At 40.7% G+C, this 19,022-nt stretch overlaps 1 protein-coding gene across 2 annotated transcripts; it reads right to left on the bottom strand.

The window, feature by feature from the left end:
• Positions 1-2,859: 2,859 nt before the first annotated feature.
• hephl1b (hephaestin-like 1b) lies at positions 2,860-17,376 on the bottom strand. Of its 2 annotated transcripts, XM_061803445.1 has the most exons (20): positions 17,052-17,376; positions 14,529-14,773; positions 13,495-13,707; positions 12,220-12,405; positions 11,873-12,127; positions 11,359-11,527; positions 10,263-10,402; positions 10,017-10,148; positions 9,730-9,935; positions 9,292-9,436; positions 8,424-8,636; positions 7,536-7,752; positions 7,328-7,467; positions 5,881-6,006; positions 5,693-5,799; positions 4,886-5,117; positions 4,325-4,464; positions 4,060-4,213; positions 3,919-3,939; positions 2,860-3,221 (listed from the first exon to the last, which is right to left on the bottom strand). In XM_061803445.1, exons 1-20 carry the CDS (start codon positions 17,222-17,224, stop codon positions 3,142-3,144), a joined length of 3,294 nt encoding a protein of 1,097 aa, XP_061659429.1. In that variant the 5' UTR covers positions 17,225-17,376; the 3' UTR covers positions 2,860-3,141. The 2 variants fall into 2 exon arrangements, with proteins under 2 accessions (XP_061659429.1, XP_061659430.1); XM_061803446.1 differs by lacking the exon at positions 8,424-8,636.
• Positions 17,377-19,022: the final 1,646 nt, after the last annotated feature.

Genomic DNA, 19,022 nt, shown 5'->3' with positions numbered 1-19,022 from the left:
TATTTTTGCATTCATTGTAAGACAAAATCAATTATAACCAATGATAAAATCCAAACAACGAGTTATAATACCTTATGAAGTTTTTAAGGGGAAAAAAAATCCTTGAAGCAAGTGAAAACAAAAATTGCCTGATAAGACAAAATCTATGGTAGACAAAGCAAAATTATACTTCACTTTGAGATTTAATCTTTATATTTTAGTCTTTGCAATGTCAGTCTCATGACTGACGATGACGTGTGTGTTTGTGTGTGTTTGTGTGTGTGTGTTTATGTGTGAGATGTCTGCAATGACCATGCAAATGCAAAGGAGGCACTGAGTGGTCAAAGACAAACACTGCTATGTAATGGTATGTCGTTACAGTGGTTAACACATTTGGTGTCACATAACATTCCCGTTTGATCAAGCAGTCATTGATTAATCACACTGCGTGAGCTGTATTTACTGTAAACAAATAAAATGTGAAGTCACAAGTGCTCAATATGAATTAGTTCCTTCACCCGATAAAACATCATTCCTTACATACAAAGTGTTGTTATCCAGTGCAGAGTCTTCACTCTTTGATGATGTTCAACATTTGCAAATTTATTGTGTGTAAATGGTAAAAGATGAGTTACATGTCGTTTGTGAAAAAACCCTAATGGGCATATTTGTTTGTCCGTGTGATGTCCGGTTAGTTTGTGCCAGCACGTTATTTAGGCAAATATTACAAATAAATAAAACAGCATGAATTTGATTTCGGCAGAAGGAGCCACTCTAATATCACAGAAAACAAGCCACTATGACAAAATATACATTTAGGATATAAATATACAAATGTGGAGAGTCACTGAGGATGTAAGATCGCGTATCAGTGCTGTGGTAATGCTGATACAAAGACAATTGTGCAAATGATGCAGAGTTGTGTAAGCAATTTAAAGTGGCTAAGTAGTGTGATAATTGTGAAACAATGACAATTGTGCAAATAGTGCAGAGTCCTCAAGCACATAAGTGGCCAGTAGTGATTGACAAGTGTTATGCAAATAACACGTGGAGACCATGCTATAAAAATTGCTGTGGTAATAATGTAACAATGTCTGAAAAGAGATGACAAGCTTGGCAACAATTGCCAATATGTCAGAGTGGAATTGTAAGTCAACTCTTAAATATGTTAATGGCAACTCATTTTAATGAAGAGAGGGAAGAAGCTACATGAATGTCTATTCTTTTTAGTGTGCATTGTTCGACAGCGCCTACCCAGAGGAACGAGCTGTAAAATGAGGTGACCAAGAGAATTTTGACAGCTCTTGTGTTAGTTCTTGCAGCATGCAAGTCATCAAGAGTGGATATAAGCATCGACAATCTTTTTGGCAGTCCTAACTGTTGCAGCCAGATTTTTGTGCTTTGGAGCAGGACAAAAGCAGACAGCGATGGATGAACCCTGGCCTGATTCGATGACAGGCTGGAGAGAACTGCCTCAACAGCTTCCTCAGGAGTCTTTAGGTCCTGAGAGACTGTAATTCCCAGGAATTTGAAGGTCTTGACGAGTGACTCAGATGGACGGCATTAGTCGCAGCCATGGCAATGTATGTTTCCTTAAGTGTTAGATCATCATCATCTTACAGTTTTGAAGGTGTTCAGCTCCAGGTTGTGCTGGCTGCATCAGTGCATCACTCAACATATTGTTGATATCTTCACCACCTTTGATGAGGCTGAGGACTGTGGTATGGTCTGTAAACTTCAGGAGTTTTGACAGCTGGGTGCGCAGTAGTGCAGTCATTTATGTAGAAAGTGTATAGAGGAAGATAGTTTGCATCTCGGTGGGGCCCCTGTGCTAAAGGTGCATGTGGATAAGCTGGTTGCGCTCAAACTCATCTGTTGTGCCAGGATTCTTACATTGTCAAAGTGTTCAATGACAAAGTACAGTCCAATGTAGACTGTATTGTCCATGACCATGGTAGGCAAAGTGCAGTGGGTCCAGTGGGGTTCCTGTTTTAATATTATATGAGCCTCAGGTCAAGGTACTTTATGTTGCATCATGTAACTACTGAACAGTCATCTATGTAACATGTGTACATCATAGTGTACATTCATGGTGTTGATGCTTTAAAGTCCTATCTGTTTTAATTTCTTCTCACTATCTTATAGCATCTACGTGTAATTATAAAGACCTCTCCCCATTTATGGGACGGCGTCAATTATTCACATACTTTCATCATTCTTGACACAAAGTTGAGGTCAGTGTTTTAATAGCCTGAAAACAAACATTTGAAAATTAGTCCAACTAGATCAGTTAAAAGTAATGTTATGTGTGTTGTGTAACGTATTGGGTGGTCATTTTGAGTACACCACAACATATGGGACTTTAATTTACTAAAGGTTTGCACACAGAAAAACAGGTGCAAACTTGATTGCTTATGCAAACAGATTTGGAAGCTCATCTACAACGGGGCACACCCAAAATTGCATCTGCCAAACATGCTAAATTGCAGAGCAGTTCATTTTGCTTGTTCAGGGAGGAGTAGCCCGATATAAAGATAAGAGCAATTTAGCATTTGCATTGTGATTTAAAAAAAAAAATTCGGGATATTTGAAAATGACACAAATTTGAAGACGCATATATACTTAAATAGTGTCACTTCTACTCTATCTATTTTCTGGAGTGGTCCTCCTCTCTAGGGTCGCATATATAGATTAGATAAAGATCAGGTAAAACAATACAGAAAAATAGCTTTCAGCATTTTCCTTAAAAACGTACATCCCATTCTCTACCTGTATTTGATAAATGTTGTGCTCCATGCACGCTCAGTAACAAGCAGCACCACCCAGTGGAAGTAAGTCCTGACAGCGCATGACATGACACGAGTGCACTATACACAAAGACAAACAGAAACATTTTTTTTAATTTTATAATTAGATTTGTATCAAAATATTTGGTGCAACAGTGATTTGCAAATCCAGCTGAGTAAATGAACATTGTGCAACATGACAACATAGAAAACTTCTTTCTATACAAATAAAATGCTTCTGTAGTACTATTTCCCGCACATTCTTTCAAATATTTGGACTTGATTAAACATTTCAAGGAACAACATCAAGTAAGCACATACTAAAGTGTTATTATGCCCCTTTTTTCTCCAGTGTATTTTCAGAGTTCCCAGAGTCTCAGTGCATCACAACTATGGGCAAAACTCCAAATGTGAGGGAGACAAAAAACTTCTGCAAGGCACCTTCAGGAGATGGAGCTGCAGCAGGTTAAAGCAATAGAAAAAGGCACAATGGTTAATGGCACGAAAAGCTAATAAGGTACTGTGAGACAGTGATCTATCAATAGATGGACTGGTTCAGGACCCAACATTCAAGCCTTTGCAATGTACTTTGTATATGAAATCACATATTTCAGGGATGGGCAAAATTTTGTGTTCAAGTGCCAAAATGAATTTTTAAAACTGGTAGATGGACCAGGGGCTGCAGTTATCACAATGTCTACACACGAAAGCCGAAAAGGGAGTGTGAAAATTAAAAATAAAATAAAAAAATATAATAATTTTAAACATATTACTACTACTAATAATAATAATGAATGCAGCATGTGATTTTAACACCATTAGGAAGAATTTTTTTTTCTTTCTTGTTTCTTTAATTCTTACAAAACTTCTCCCAATCGCTCAATCTGTTAAGGTACAGTCAACAAAGATAATGGACACCAAAATTATTACACGTCTTAAAAAAATATGTCTCACTGGTTTCTCTTTTTGCTGTTTTTTATGTTGTTTATTTGAGCTAAAAGGCACATTCTAACTGCACTTGAATAAAATAATAGTATGGTCCTGGGATTTCCTGGAAAACTTCACTTTTGATTAACAGCTGGTGAAGGTCTGCACCTCAATAATTAAACAGTGAAGAGCTACACTGTCAATAAGATCCATCATAACATCTTACCATGTGACTTGATCTCTGATTCTGAAAAAGAGCAAATATGAAAGAGTGAAAGGAATCCTTTGTTAGTATGTATTTATTATACTCATGCAGTGTGTAGCTGCTGTGTACTGTATTATACTGAAACACATGTCACTAACTTACCATTGATGGTGAAGGTGGTCTCCATGCCTGCATGGATATGGTCAGTCACATGACAATGGAGAAGCCATGTTCCTGGGTTTCCAGCCACCATCTCCACCGTTTGAAAGGTCCCGGGGAAGAGGTCAAAGACGTCGGCGCGGTGTACACGGTCAGTCTGACACAAACAAGATATTGCACACTGAATGAATCTTGTGATCCAATTAACATTAAGAAAACAAAGCCAGGTTTGTGTGTGTGCGTGTGTGTGCATGTGTGTGAAGCTCACCTTGTAGGTAAAAGACTCAGCATGGAAGTGTACAGTGTGCATATCCACTTCGTTGCCCATGCCAAGTAGATACCAGTCGACCTTTTGTCCCTGGGTCATCACCAGTCCATGGAGATTGCCATAGAGATTGCCATTAATCCCTAAAATACACACATTTACGAAATGCAGAAGATATGAGAGCTTTAATTAAATTGGTGGATGATACATTTGCATAGCTGCCTCACATTTCTGAAGTTGGGTGTTTGAATCTAGAGTGTGGGAGTTTGCATGTTCTCCTTGCGCTTGTGTTGGTTGGTAAACTCCAAACATAAAAGCAGAAACCCAGAATTTCACGAAATAAATGCCGCAGGATCTTTTTCAGAATCAGAACCATCTGGCCCACATTTAACGGGAAAAGTTGTCATTTGAGATTGAAATACTGTATATCTTTTTGTGATACAAGTCCAGTTATTTTTCTGACACACCTATTGTTAAATGAGTACCCATACCCCTGGGTTGATATGTGAGCCTTGTGTTCCTAAAATTCTTCCATTTGCTTAAATGATCCTCTACCTAGCTTACCATGCATCTTGTTGCTCTCCTCAAAGTCTTCATCTGGTCTGAAGGTATCGGGGTCTTCCCCGAGGTATTTTCTGATGTTCTCTTTCAAGTAGTGGGACTGGTTTTCATCGTGCACCATGAAAAACAGCGCAAACTCTTTCTCTATGTCAAGCCTCTGCCGGTCCGGACCTTCACCGTTCAGGGTCCCCGGCCTGCAGACCACCAGCGGGCCCAGAAGACCACTATATATATCCTGAACATGGACAAAGCCTTCATCATTAACTCTGCTTCAACATGACTCGTGCTTAACTTCCACTTATGGAGGAAAGTTTTGCCACACTTGGACTTTCCATCGACAGAAAGTGATAAGATCCATCTAAAGGACTTTAGCAGAATCCACTTTTCTAGGAAGACTTTCTACACCGTGGGAATGTATGCCCATTCATGCAGAAAAAACATTTGTCAGGTCAGAGGGCACTAATGTTGGCTCATTCCAAAGGTCTTTGAGTTCGGGTTACATCACAACTAAGGGGCCGCGTCAAACCCCAGATTGATTAATTGACAGATTAAGCACTGTGTCCCAACTTTTTCACCTGTATGCCCCCTTTTGACTTCTGCATAAAAGCTACGTTGATAATTAACAAAATTCTTTTAACACACTGTAAATTGGTGTACTTACATGAGACCTTTACATATATATGTATATGCAGTGAAAATGTATTGGCCACCTTTTTAAATTTTCGTTTTTTTGCATAGTTGGTGTAAATGCAACTATCAAACAACTATAACCCAAGTGAACTTTTTCACGCCACTGTAGGCAACGTTTACCTTGATGAAGTCAACGTCAGAGTAGTAGGCGTAGGATATACAGTTAGGATCCGACTCCCCTGGGCCGGAGCTTTCCGGTACATTCCAAGACACCACTGTCAAGAGGCCTGATAAGAGTTCACAGATAACGCTCAATGAGCAATCACAAGCTAAATTAATTCGGCACTATTTTTTTCTTGCGTTCGTACCAGGCTGGACAGGAAGTGAAGAGGTCAATGGCTTTACTCCATGTGCATTAATGCTAAATGGATGCTGGGCTTTGTTCTTGAACATGAGCACAATCTGTTCTCCCACCTCTGATTTGATGATCGGACCTGCGTGGAAAAAGGAACGTGCCAACTTTCATTTATTCCACCTTTGCTTTTTAAAACGGCAAAAAGGGAACCCTCCAGGTCTCAATGAACAAAGACTTGAGATGAGGTATATGTAGCTTGGGGGACTTCAGGGCTCAAGACAGATAATGGGGAAATCTGAGACTGACTACTTAAAATCTTTAAATCTGCTTCCTAAACATTACTGTGGAGGCATTCAGGGCCCCCACCCTCCACGCAAACCCCTGGTAGCCTCTTTTGCACTCAGAGCTTTCAAAATTCCAGCACCAAAGCAGAAACAGAACTTCGTGAAATGGCTTATTGCCGCAACTATTTTCTTTCACACACAGATGCAGGGGAAAAGTAGTATAGCCACATCAGCGCTAGTGTTTGGTGTGGCATAAAATAGTTCAACATAACAGTGTGAGCAGTGATTGTCGAGGTCCATCTGATCCAAGCAATTCTGTTGAACTACATTGCAGCTACATTACATAATTTTCTATCCATCCATTTTATGAACCGGTCATCATCACAAGGGTCGCGGTTGTGCTGGAGCCTATCCCAGCGATTTTCGGGTCGGAGTTCGGGGTACAACCCAAACCAGTCACACATATAAACTAACAACTATTCACATTCACACCTACGAGCAATTTAAAGTCTGGAATTAGTCTACGATGCATATTTTTGGGATGTGGGAGGAAACCGGAGTGCCTGGAGAAAACCCACATAGGCAAGGGGAGAACATTCAAACACCAAACATGTGAGACTGGGGTTTGAACACCGGTCCTCAGAACTGTGAAGCAGATGCTCTAACCAGTCATGCACCGTGCCACCCATTGCACAATTAAAATGATGAAATTCAAACTTAAGTAACAGAGCGCCTGGGCGGCAATGAGGCGCATGGGCCTGGCATGTCTGCCTCCAAGAGGTTGCGGCTTCAAATCAATGCTGTGACCTGTCTGTCTGGATTTCACATGTTCTACCCTCCCTGTGGTTGTGTAAGTACTTGGCTTCCTCCCATATTAAAAAACAACATGTATATTAGGTTAATTGGAAAAAAGTTGGGAAAAAAACAGTTTCCCATTAGCGTGAATGTGAGTGTGAATACTTGTTTCTTTTTCTGTGCCCTGCACTAACCTGTCCAGGGTGTACCTAGCCTTATCTGCCTTTTGCCCAAAGGTAGCTATGGGATTGACCCTAAACAGCAGAAGTGAAAGAAAATAGATGGATGGACATCAGTCAGTAAGACTACTGTAACTTTTTCCATTACCACCATTTGTCCCACTGGCGATGTGTGTGTATTGGACTCTGTGTATAACCTTACCCAAAATTCCCAAGTGTTGTTGATTGGAGTCCCTTTTTTTCTTAACGCTGAAGGTTTCATCGGTGTATTCTCTGTACACGACCTTCTGGTATCGCGAGCCAATTCTGTTCTTCCCTGTCCCCACAAATATATTACCTGGACTGAAAAAAAAAATCCTCTCCATTAGTACCCAGTAATAAGCTCTATCCTAAATCCCCAAATCATATACCTATCCTCTGGTGTGCTGTGGTGTTTCTCCAGCTCCCACTCTCTGCTGGGTGAGTAGTCCCACTCTATTTCTTCAGCGGCGATAAAATACTGAACCCTTTTTGTAGGCGCAGTATGTGTTGTCTTTGTTTTGCGGCCCGGACAGGAGGTCACCCTGTACTGCTGCTTCATGCCACCTGAGTAGTGGTCTGTTACTCTGCAGCTTACTTCGTAAGTGCCTGTTTGAAAAAGTGACGAGAAGTAAAGGAAACAGTTGGAATGATCATGGAAGGTATTTACATAATAGGGCTTTTGACATTGTGGAAACAGTTTGGGGAAGGCCATTTTGTATTCCAGCATTGGGAGTGTGCCCCAATGGCCAAGGCAAGGTTCATTGAAGCATGCTTGGATGGATTTGCTGTTGAAGAACTTAAAACAACCAAACCTACTCAAAACAATCAGACACGACTGGGATGAGATCAAACAAATTGTGAAATCCAGGCCCTGTCTCAGGTCCAAAAAAGTTACCTTGCACCTCACAAGCCTTCTAGACGAACTGAGCCTTATAGTCTCGTCAAAGAGGGTAAACTGTTAATAGGTGCAAATGTGTGGGATAAATTCCATATTTTCTTTTATTGCCATTCCAATCTGGTTGTGGTAGCTGGTGTATGGTGTAACTTCTACTTGACATTTTTTCCATTCCAGGAAATGACAGAATGCTATGGCGTCTCAGATAAAGACTTGGAAATCTCAGTGCTGTCTCCGGAAAGCTGCAGAAATATGTATCTAAACAAAATTGTTGATGACATACAGGATTTGCTTGATGAATGGGTGACTAACCCCCCACCCACCCACCCCATTCATTCAGAAAACAGGATGTGGTGTCCTTGTGGATGTTTGTGAAACTGACCAGGAGTTTGTGGCTGCATCTCCGCAGTATTAGTGGTGTGAGGGAAGAGGTTGAGGGTGTCCCGCGTGGTGCCTTGCTTTTTGAAGGTGTTTCCCTCAAAATAAATACCATGGATGTCCACCTCAGTGCCCAGACCGAAGGTGTACCACATAAGTTTGTCCCCGGCGCACATGTCCAGTCCAACAAGGTTCCCGTACATGAGCCCATTTACAGCTGTTGTAATGGAAGAAAACACGCAAAAAATTATGAACTGAAAGCGACACGGTTGATGCCTCCCACGATGGCCCTTTGACCACCGCACTTTATTTACACGAGTCACCATGGCTGTACAGTGTTCACTTGCTACAGTGGATATAAAAAAATATACAAACTCCTGATCAAAATGGAGGTTTTACGAATTTAAAAAAAGCAACACCACCAAGATCATAATTTCAAAACTTTCCACCATTCATGTGACAACTCAACTGAAAATAAGACATCTCTGGGAGATGGGAGGTTAAAATAAACAGCAGCGATAACGTGGTTGGACAAATACCGACACAAACTTATAACTGGAGGCGCGGCTGTGTTCAGCATCAAACTTCCACCACATATGTGAAGGGCCTCTGAAATTAAGTGCGCCTTATAGTCTGAAAAATACAGTAGGTTAATTTGTATTGGTGTGTTACTGAGGTTGTAGATGTGCCTCGTTTTTGTAAAAAAAAAAAAAAAAAAAAAGTAAAAATAACCTTGTACCTTGTAAAGTCAATGTGACGTGTTCATGACTGTGGACATGCTAGATCCATGGTGTTTATACTTTATAAACCTTTCTGTTTTAAGTCCTGTGATGCTGTCTTGTGGGATCTGTGTACAGTTACAAATTCCTCACCATGCATCTTGTTGCTCTCCTGGAAGTCTTCATCATCTACGTTTGTCTCATTGCTACCAAACGTGTTGATGTTCTCCTTCAAATACCAGCTCAGGTTTTCGTCCATGACAGAAAACAGAAGAAAGAATTCCTTGTCCACACCCGTCTGTCAAAAATGTGAGTAGAGGTCATGGCATTAGTTACACCTACACACCTACTGAGATCCAATAAAAGATTGAGCTGCATCAAATATTCTACCCTTACAAAAATAATGTTAACTCTTGATTGATACTGTCAGAGAGGTACAGTATTGATTTCTTCAGGTGTCTTATTGTGATTGCAATGTAAAACTACACTTCATCATACTAAAGAGAGGTTGTATTACTTTACCCGTGTAAAAAGGTAAAAAGCTTTTCAACATGATGCAATCAATGCATTGTTTTTTTCATGATGAATAACCTGAGTTCCGTTCTCCCCCAACGTTCCTTTTTTGCACACAAGCAGAGGTCCCACTAATCCAGAGTTGGTGTCCTCAATTGGCGATGTTGCAGAGTAGTACAGGTAAGGGATGCAGGGAGAGTCAGAGGATGAGGGACCTTCCAGGACCTGCCAGGTGTAGGTGAAGGTCTCCCCCGGAGCGACATGGGCGCCAGGTTTGTCAACACCTTACGCAGAGAAAAAAGTGAAGATGACACATCGGCTACCACATTGTATCTTGTTTATATCACTTCAGAACGTTCATTCACCATCCTCGTAGCTGCTTCCTTGGAAGCGTTTTTCATAGTGCAGGCCATGAGGATGCATGCTGTAGTTTCTATCAGCCCGATTGAAGAAGGTAACATTGAGGATGTCTCCTTTCTCCGCCCTCAAGATCGGACCTTTACAAATACAGAGCACATTGGAAGCAGATTGGATTATGCAATCTTTAGGCAAAATTGGGGGAAGGGTTGAGGGGAATCAAATTTAGAATTAGATGAACCGATGAGCCTCACCTAAGATTCCCAAGTGGGGAGAAACAGAACTCGGTAATTTTTCCGTGCTGAAGCTATTGTCTGTGTACTCTCTGTAGGTCACCTTGATATAAGTACCGCCGATCCGACCACCATCTGTACCAAAAAATGCCCCTGATGGACTGGAAAAAAAGGGTTAGGTTATCTGTGCAAATTTAGTTGGAGTTTGTCCAAAAAAAAAACCCACAACATAAATGAGAACATATGGATTTCTGGACCACTTAAAAGACCTGTATTTTATATATGGGTCTAACTGAAAATAAACAATCTTAAAATATGTACTAACCCCAACCAAGTGACAAAATAGCGTTCTAATGCCTGATACAGTCTAGCGTGTAACATGATTATTTTATACATACACATGCGCTTACTAAATTAAATTGCAAACAAAAACATATAGTATCTATGAATAAATGTAGAAACTATTTCTATATAGTAAGTATTCAGCCAAATTGTGACAAACTTTGGCTGTACAACACGTGTAAATTTGGATAACTGAATGGAGCTCAAAGTTCCATTATGGTTTGAAGGAACTACATTTAGTAACTTTAAATGCGCGTTCAAAAAGGACTCTGAACAAAACTAAAAGAATATCAGTATTGTTTATATTAAGTGTATTATTTATTAAAATGAATTATACATGTGATTGTTTGTTTCTATGTGCCCTGCGATTGGTTGGCAACCAGTTTAGGTTGTACCCTGCCTCCTGCCCGTTGACAGCTGGGATAGGCTCCAGCACTCCTGCGAACCTCGTGAGGATAAGCGGCTAAGAAAATGGATGGCTGGATTTATGAACAAATTTAGATAAATTACACTGTGATAAGTGAGTTGAAATGACAAAGACAAAATTTGAAAGATTATTACTGCTGTGATGTCATTGTAAATACCATTCACCAAAAATGACACATTTGTTTACACAAAAATAAAATAAAATTAAAATAAAATAACCCAAACGTGAAGTTGTGTAAAAGTTATGACTGTAATCCACCCTCATCTACTTCCATGTAACAATTATAGCACTTTAGTCAGTGTCCAATAAAGGACAAACAGGCCATCCTCTTCCATACAGAGCTCATACCTGTCAGCATCCGTCAGGGAAACATTTTGGATCAGGTCTTTTCCCGAGGGACCGTAGTTCCACTGCGTTTTCTCTGCTGCCACATAGTAATTCCGGACAATACCACTCATGACTTTGGGGCCGGTTTCATTGCTGCAAGACTTCACTTGATAAAAGGCCTGCATCCCAGCTGCAAAACGACAGAAGGATTTGACAGGCGCTTGGAATCTCTCGGAATCTCAGGACTGACAGTGGAACTTTTCAGATATATTGCTGGGTTCACTTTAATCTCGTAACCAAAATGTTTGAATTTTAAAAAAAGATCCCCTTCGTTAATGTCAGAAATATAATAAAATGCAGTTATGGAGAAGCTGATATGATGTGGAATATGGAATTTCCCTGGTGTTAGTTAACTGTAGATCTAATTTATTTCCCAGTTGGAAGGACTTTGAACAGCTTTATGATACCGTGCAAGTTCCTCGTGTTTACAGTATAGGACAAAATGGGAAGAGGGGTTAAAGGTCAAGTGCCCTACCCTGCAGGTGGTCATTAACTTGGCAGGTCAGCAGCCACTTGCCCACCGCCGTTGGGATCATCTCGGCTGTAGCAAAAGTGGCCGGGAAAAGACTGAGCACGTCGGTTCGGTGGCCGCGGTCCAGTAAGGTATTTCCATGGAAAAAGGCAGAGTGGATATCCACCTCGTTACCCATGCCAAACAAATGCCAAGACACTGCACGCTGCTGGCAGAGCTCAATTCCAGGCAGGTTACCAAACATGTACCCATTAATGGCTATTACATAAGGGGACAAGCAGAGTAAGTTAGAGAGAAAGAGACAGCTGACACAAACTTAGGTGGTCTGTTTGGTTTTGAAAAGGTATTACCATGCATCAGGTTTGACTCCACAAAGTCTTCGGCATCACGGTCGACCCCAGCTGGATCAGAACATCTCTGGATGTTGTCCTCGAGGTACCAACTCAGGTTCTCGTCTACAACGTTAAACATCAGGAACACATCCTGTGCCACGTCATTGCGAGCTATGCCCTCCTCACTACTCTCCTGCAGGATTCCTATTGAGTCAAAAAAGAGATGGATTTACACTGCAGGTCTTTTGGGAGGGAACACATATCTGATAAGTACCTCTGAATTGACAACTACTGAACACCTGAAAAAACCCACATGCATACATGCCAAAATGAAAGCAAAAAGTACACAGGAGGGTGAGCTGAAGCCCAACTCAGCTGACGTTGGGACTTTGGTGCACTCATGACTGGTCACCAGACAATAACGATCCATCACTCTCACATTTCCACCTATGAGGAGTTCAGTCTTCATTTAATCTGACATGCCTGTTATTGGAATATGAGAGGAAACCACACGCAACCACATGAAAAGGATACAAAGTTCACACCGGAAGCTGAGATACAAAACTCACAACCTGTATAAGGCAGACGTGCAAGATAGAGAACATGCAACACCGTTCCGCCTGGCTAATAAGCTTTATTACTCAAATCCTGGTTTAATAATGTGAACAATGTGGAAGAGGCAGCACTGTCGTTTAAGAGATACTCTTCATCATTTTCTCACCTCATTTGTTGCTCATTTAGCTCTAAATTACGACCTCACAGGCCAATAAACCAGTCACACCCCTATGCTCTTTAAAAACCAAATACGATTTTGGGGGGGGGGGACGTGGGAAGCCGGAGTATCCTAGAATGACAAGCACGGGAAGAACATGCAAACTCCTCACATGAGGGTCTGAAATAAGGTTTTAACTCTGTACCCAAGAGTTGCTAACCACTAGCCCAACACGCTGCAGTTTTTATTTTAAACTAGGTTTTTATCGCATTAGTTGTATTTATTTTGGGTGGATGTGTCCGTATACGTTATCATTCCATGTCAGCGATCTTAGATTGACCGTGTAGATTTGATCTGTCCGCTGCACCCACATCATCTGAAATCCGATACAGTAAGGAAAAGATGGGACAAATAGAACCAAAGACCCACATGTTTTTCACTTTTAACAACTCATTAGAGCTGGTATGTACACTTTACTCAGTATTGTTCATTTTTTTCTCCCCCTGGAGGTTAATAAAACAACAAAAGTAGTAGTTAGATGCAAGTCAAAGGTCACAACATGTAATCACACACCTCCATACCTTTCTTGCATGTAAGCAACGCCCCTATAAGTCCAGAGGTGATATCCCGGGGGGCGTCCAAGTGAGAATGATACACCCACGTCAAGCAGTTGGCGTCGTCCTCAGTTGGGGCAAATTCGGGCCTGACCTCCCAGCGGTAAGTGTAGCTTCCCCCCGGTGGTACGGAGTCATCCTGCTTAAAGTGACCAGATGTCCCGTCTGGATAGAAGGCTCCTGGAAGGCCAACACACGCACACAAACAAATATCTGTTTCAGTTTTCATTCAAAGGTTACTTTACAGTGTACATACTACCTATAGGTGAGATGCATAGATTTTCACAATGACTTCCTAAATCAAGATAATTTCCATTTTCTTGATTAAAATAAATAAACAATATCAGCACCTAAATAGTAATGGAATTATGTACCTATTTCTATTTGATGTATGACATTTGCTATCAGTATCTCTCCCTGTGTAAGCAGAAAGCAACTCTCCTTTGTCTTTTTCCTCATCCCTTCCCCCTTATCAAGGTCCTGTTTGTCCAAGGAAAAAAAGGCTCCAACTTAAGCCTCACCAATAACATAACATAAGGCTGGGAAACGGTCTTGTATTGTTATTTGTCCCAGTCTTGTTCTTTTTTTGTGTGTAAATACTGTATAAATTTCTACTTTCTGTTTCATTTTCCAAGAGAAATTCCAAAGACAGCAACCAGCTCTCTCCTAAATAGCGGGGGATGGGGACCTGTTGCATAACAAAGGGTTCAAAAATTCTTCAGAATTAGTGTCCAAGAATATGTTTTTTTAGTGACACAGACATGCCATTTTGGATTTCTTTTTTTTTTTTTTACTGTATCTTGTAATATAATTTTTGATGTGTCAGTGAAAGAGGCGTATTTTGCACGCTTTTTTTTTTTTTTAAATTAGAACGGTTCCCAGTTGTTTTAATAAAACATTTCTCCCATTCTTGCATCAAAAAACACAAAGGCAAAGGCTTAGTGTCTACCTGTACATGCATAATTAAAAATGCAATCACTAACGTCCTCTTTAACATTTACCTTCCATGTTCTTCTCATAAAAAACTCCATGGGGATGCATTGAGTAGTTCCTGGATGCAAGATTTTTCAGGTGTACCACGATGACGTCGTCAACCTCTGCCCGCAGTATGGGTCCCAGGAATCCCAACCAGGTGGGTCGGCGGGCTTTCTGGCTGTATGTGGCATCAGTGTACTGTCGGAACATGGCCTTCTTATAAACACTTCCAATACGCTGGGGTCCTCTCTCCAGAAAGACTGACGCATGCCTGAAAAGGATCACGTAAACTAGTAAGCGTATTTCTAAAGAATTTATTTAAATTGAACTGATGATAGTGCGCTAGGTGAAAAAATACACCTAAAATAGCCCCAAAAGAGGAAAGAGTAATATTTACTCCAGTACAGAACCTATTAGCGGTCAGAATATTTTTTTCTGAAATATGTTATATGTGTGTCTTTTACAGCCTATCCCAGCTGAATTTGGGCAAGAGGTGGGGTATACCCCACATTTGTCACTGTTAGCCAGAATCCTTGCATCTACTTTTCACAGAACAAAAACAAATTTTGCTTGATTTGTCAAACACCGGATTGATGACTTTATTATTGTACCTTCTATTGCCATAGCTTACGCAAAGACATTGAGAGAACACTACCTTAAAACCATGGCCAGACAAAAAGCATTTATGACGTCTTAAAGGCAAATGTCTATGGTTACGTCATCCTTCTAAACTTGAGCCATAAGTCGCGCAATAAATAAATGAGCTGACTCAGCAGCGTGTTAGGCTGAAATGATTTGCACACACTTGCCATTGTAGGTGACCAGTTTCTTCTGCACTGAAGCATTACAGTGATCCGTTTTTAACAAAACAGCTGACTAACCTAACTATTTTCGCTTGTTATTGTCTAAAAAAAAGAGAGAAACGAAAGAGACTTTCAATCTTGAGAGGACATAATGCAACCCCCCCCCCACGACTGAGGAAGAGGTGACATTATTCAACATGTCTCAGACAGTTTGAGTGTCCGAGAGGGATTTTTTCACAAGCTTTTTTTCAACACTTTAAATTGATTAACAATCCATAAGAATAACAGACAACATGACTAATAGTATTAATTCACCAATAAATAAATAAATAAATCAATAAATTGGCAGTGTTTGGACAAGCTAACTCAATACAAACATCCACAAACATGGAGGAGAAGAGTTTTCAATGCACATTCCAATTTAAATTGGATTGGATTTTTTCAAGAATGTTTCATAAGAAGAAATGCTGCGCTACAGAAAACTGTCAAAATCCTTCCACCTTGTTGAATTAGCTGAATTGAGAGTAAATGTTCGTATAATAACTCAAGGATTAGTTAGGACTGTTGCAACATCCTTGAAGCTCTTGTTTGAAGCATACCAGAGGAGCATGATTGCATAAAACTGTACTTTTCTGTGTTACTAAATCAGACAAACAACTTTTTTTCCCCCCTTGGAAGCCAACATTCACTGCGGGTTTCATCTCTTGGCTGGTGTCCGACAGCATTTTAGAGTGAAACTTCGACGCTTTTCCTTCCCTGTTTTGGTTTCAACATTGTAGGCTTCTTGGAAAAGTTATGTCCTTTAGTGACTCTAGTTGTTTGTCAGTTAAATAACACATCATTCAATTTTTTTCTTGACATATTACGACCTTGACCAGTGACTCATTTCCCAAGCTCTTAGTCTGTGATTTATAAGGGAAGATAAATCACAGCCTTTGAATTCAATCAATCGTGTGGAGGACAAACATCTATGTATGTTGTCACTTCTTTTGTTCAATTCAAAGCCTTTACAATTACATGTGTTTGCACCTATATGGACTGAATTGATTTTTAATATTTGAATAATGGGGTGCCACAGTGGGGCAGCTGGAAAGCGTTGGCCTCAGTGTTCTGAGGACCCAGGTTCAATCTCGGCCTGTGTGGAGTTTCCATGTTTTCCCTGTGCCCTCATGGGTTTTCTCTGGGAAATCCGGTTTCCTCCCACATCCCCAAAACCTGCAACATTAATTGGACACCCTAAATTGCCCCTAGGTGTGATTGTGAGTGCAGCTGATTGTCTCCATGTGCCCTACGATTGGCCGGCAACCAGTTCATGGTGTACCCTGCCTCCTGCCCGTTGACAGCTGGGATAGGCTCCAGCACTCCTGCGACCCTTGTAAGGATAAGCATATAAGAAAATGGATGGATGGAATATAACACACATCTGGTACTTCCTGTAGTTGAGTAAATAATGACCACTATATGAAGGCTAAACCAAAGACGAAAGAACTGTAGGCATATAGTCGTCACAGGTGTCCTATGAAGGCCAATTTATTTGAGGTGAGTGTCTTATTATATCGTAGTCACTGAAAATGCAGAAAGAGAGTCGCTGAAGAGGTCAAAGACTGACTATCACGTTCTTCTGAGTCACTGCTGACTTAGAAAAGCTGATACTATCCTCAATGTGCATTCTCCAGGTGAAAAAAACAACAACCTCTTTTCTACCGTTTGACTGCATGAAAATGAACCCATGAACGGTGCACTCACTCATCATTTGCGACGTCCACGTTGTTGAGCAGGTTTTTTCCACTTGGTGCGTAATCCCAATAGTCCTCAACAATCGCCACATAATAGAGCCTTTCTCGGCCCCCCGTCCCTTCCGCAGCGAGCGAGAAGATAAATAACAAGCAGCTAGATAATAACGTAAACGTCCCCGCCATGGTCGCGTGGAAGGCGAGGCACGTTCACCCTGAAAGAAACAAGTGGGGGGGAAAGAGAAACTTCACGGATCGTTTCACTGTGGGAGAGCGCTCACTGCCAAAGCAGCAGGACAGGAGACTTGAGAGTGTGTCCGCACGAAAACAGCAAGTCTATTGAGGTAGGAAGGCAGCGACCGCCTCCCCGAAATGATGCATTTTTTAAAAAAAGCAATCCTCTCGCGATAACTGTCAGATTTGTCATAATTGTGATCTGTCTGACTGGGAAATTAAAGTAATGGTCACAATTATGTCAAAGTGCAAATTCGAGTCATGGGAATTTCGTGATATACTGTAATTTGTCAAACATGACAATCAATTAAATAGCTGTAACTACTTTTTTTTTTTATTTGAGGGGGGGGGTCCATGATACCTCCATTATGTCGCACGTGCATCCCATTTGTTAAAAAAAGTGGTGGTGGTTTGGAATATTAATTTCAGCAGTTCAACGAAAAAAAGGTACAGTAATCACATTTAGTTATATTTAGCTTCAAGAGTCAAAATCCGTAATTTCTTCACTTTGACCCGTATGCAAGGATATATTTACATTTTATTGAGATAAAAAGTTCATGATAATTTGTTAAAATGCCTGCTTTGGATTCCAATACTTATTAACGGAATTTTTATTATGTTGATGATTATTATTAACATTATTATATTTGGCGATATGTAATACTGATAAAAATATGTAATAAAATCCTCATATAACATTGACTGCACTGTATCAAGTATCAACCCAAATTTTTGTATACAATTTTGAATGAATTCTATTTAGCATCACTCTGTCAGATATATCATTTTCCCTCCTCATGGTGGATATGGTAATTAAAATTGTATCCACGATTCCATCCATTTTCTGAGCCGCTTATCCTCACGAGGGTCGCGGGAGTGCTTTAGCCAATCCCAGCTCTCATCGGGCAGGAGGCAGGGCACACGTTAAATTGGTTTCCAGCCAATTGACCCCTCCGTGGATATTGCGGAATCCGCGTCACTGACCAATCAGAGGCCAGAGATCTGCATAAACCAAAGCCCGTTTTTGCTCCCGCCATTTTCTCAGACAACATTGCATGGTCCAGTATAGGTTTAATTCGCGTTTTATCGCGTATTTGGTTTATTTAACAAAAAATATGGTTAAGAAGTGTAGTCACGGACTTTGTAATAGTGACGACAGGTATCCTGAAAGGCTAGTTGGTGGAGTTCCATTCGTACCCTTTCCAAAACTGAAGACCCAGTACGAAAAATGCCTTCGATGGATCAAACTTTGTGGAAGACCGCATCATCAACTAAATCCATCTAATATCAACTGGAACAGATATGTTTGCTCGAAGGTATGTCTTATATTTGATTTTCAATACATGTCTCGTATAAATGAATTCGAAGTTCTTCGCTACCATAACACTGCTGCGTGTGAACGATTGACACACTTATTCTTTGTTGAGCGATATTTAGCGATGATCAGACTGCAGAAACGTATTGATTTCTTGCTGGCTCCCAACCGAAGCCGACCGAAGCTTAACCAGACTGTGTTTGCATGAAGATATGCCCTAAATTTGATTTTTAATACACGTCTCGTGTAAATGAATGAGACGTTCTCCGCTAGTATAACACCGCTACGTGTGAACGATTGACACACTTATTCTTTGTTGAGCGATATTTAGCGATGATCGGACTGCACAAACATATTGATTTCGTGCTGGCTCGCGACCGAAGCTTAACCAGACTGTGTTTGCACGAAGGTATGCCTTATATTTGATTTTCAATA

The sequence above is a fragment of the Syngnathoides biaculeatus genome, chromosome 18, assembly GCF_019802595.1.
Source record: "Syngnathoides biaculeatus isolate LvHL_M chromosome 18, ASM1980259v1, whole genome shotgun sequence".
In the NCBI taxonomy this organism is placed as follows: Eukaryota; Metazoa; Chordata; class Actinopteri; order Syngnathiformes; family Syngnathidae; genus Syngnathoides; species Syngnathoides biaculeatus.
Note: the sequence above shows the minus strand (reverse complement) of the source record. Positions and strands in the feature narration are given on the sequence as shown.

Bases quoted from the DNA above. Each gene is read 5' to 3' on its own strand.
- hephl1b (XM_061803445.1), bottom strand. From the start codon at position 17,224: ATGGCGGGGACGTTTACGTTATTATCTAGCTGCTTGTTATTTATCTTC. The intron at 12,406-13,494 runs GTATGGAGGTGT...TTGACTCAATAG, and splicing joins GTTGCTTACATGCAAGAAAG to GAATCCTGCAGGAGAGTAGT. The intron at 4,465-4,885 runs GTAAGCTAGGTA...TGTGTATTTTAG, and splicing joins GGAGAGCAACAAGATGCATG to GGATTAATGGCAATCTCTAT.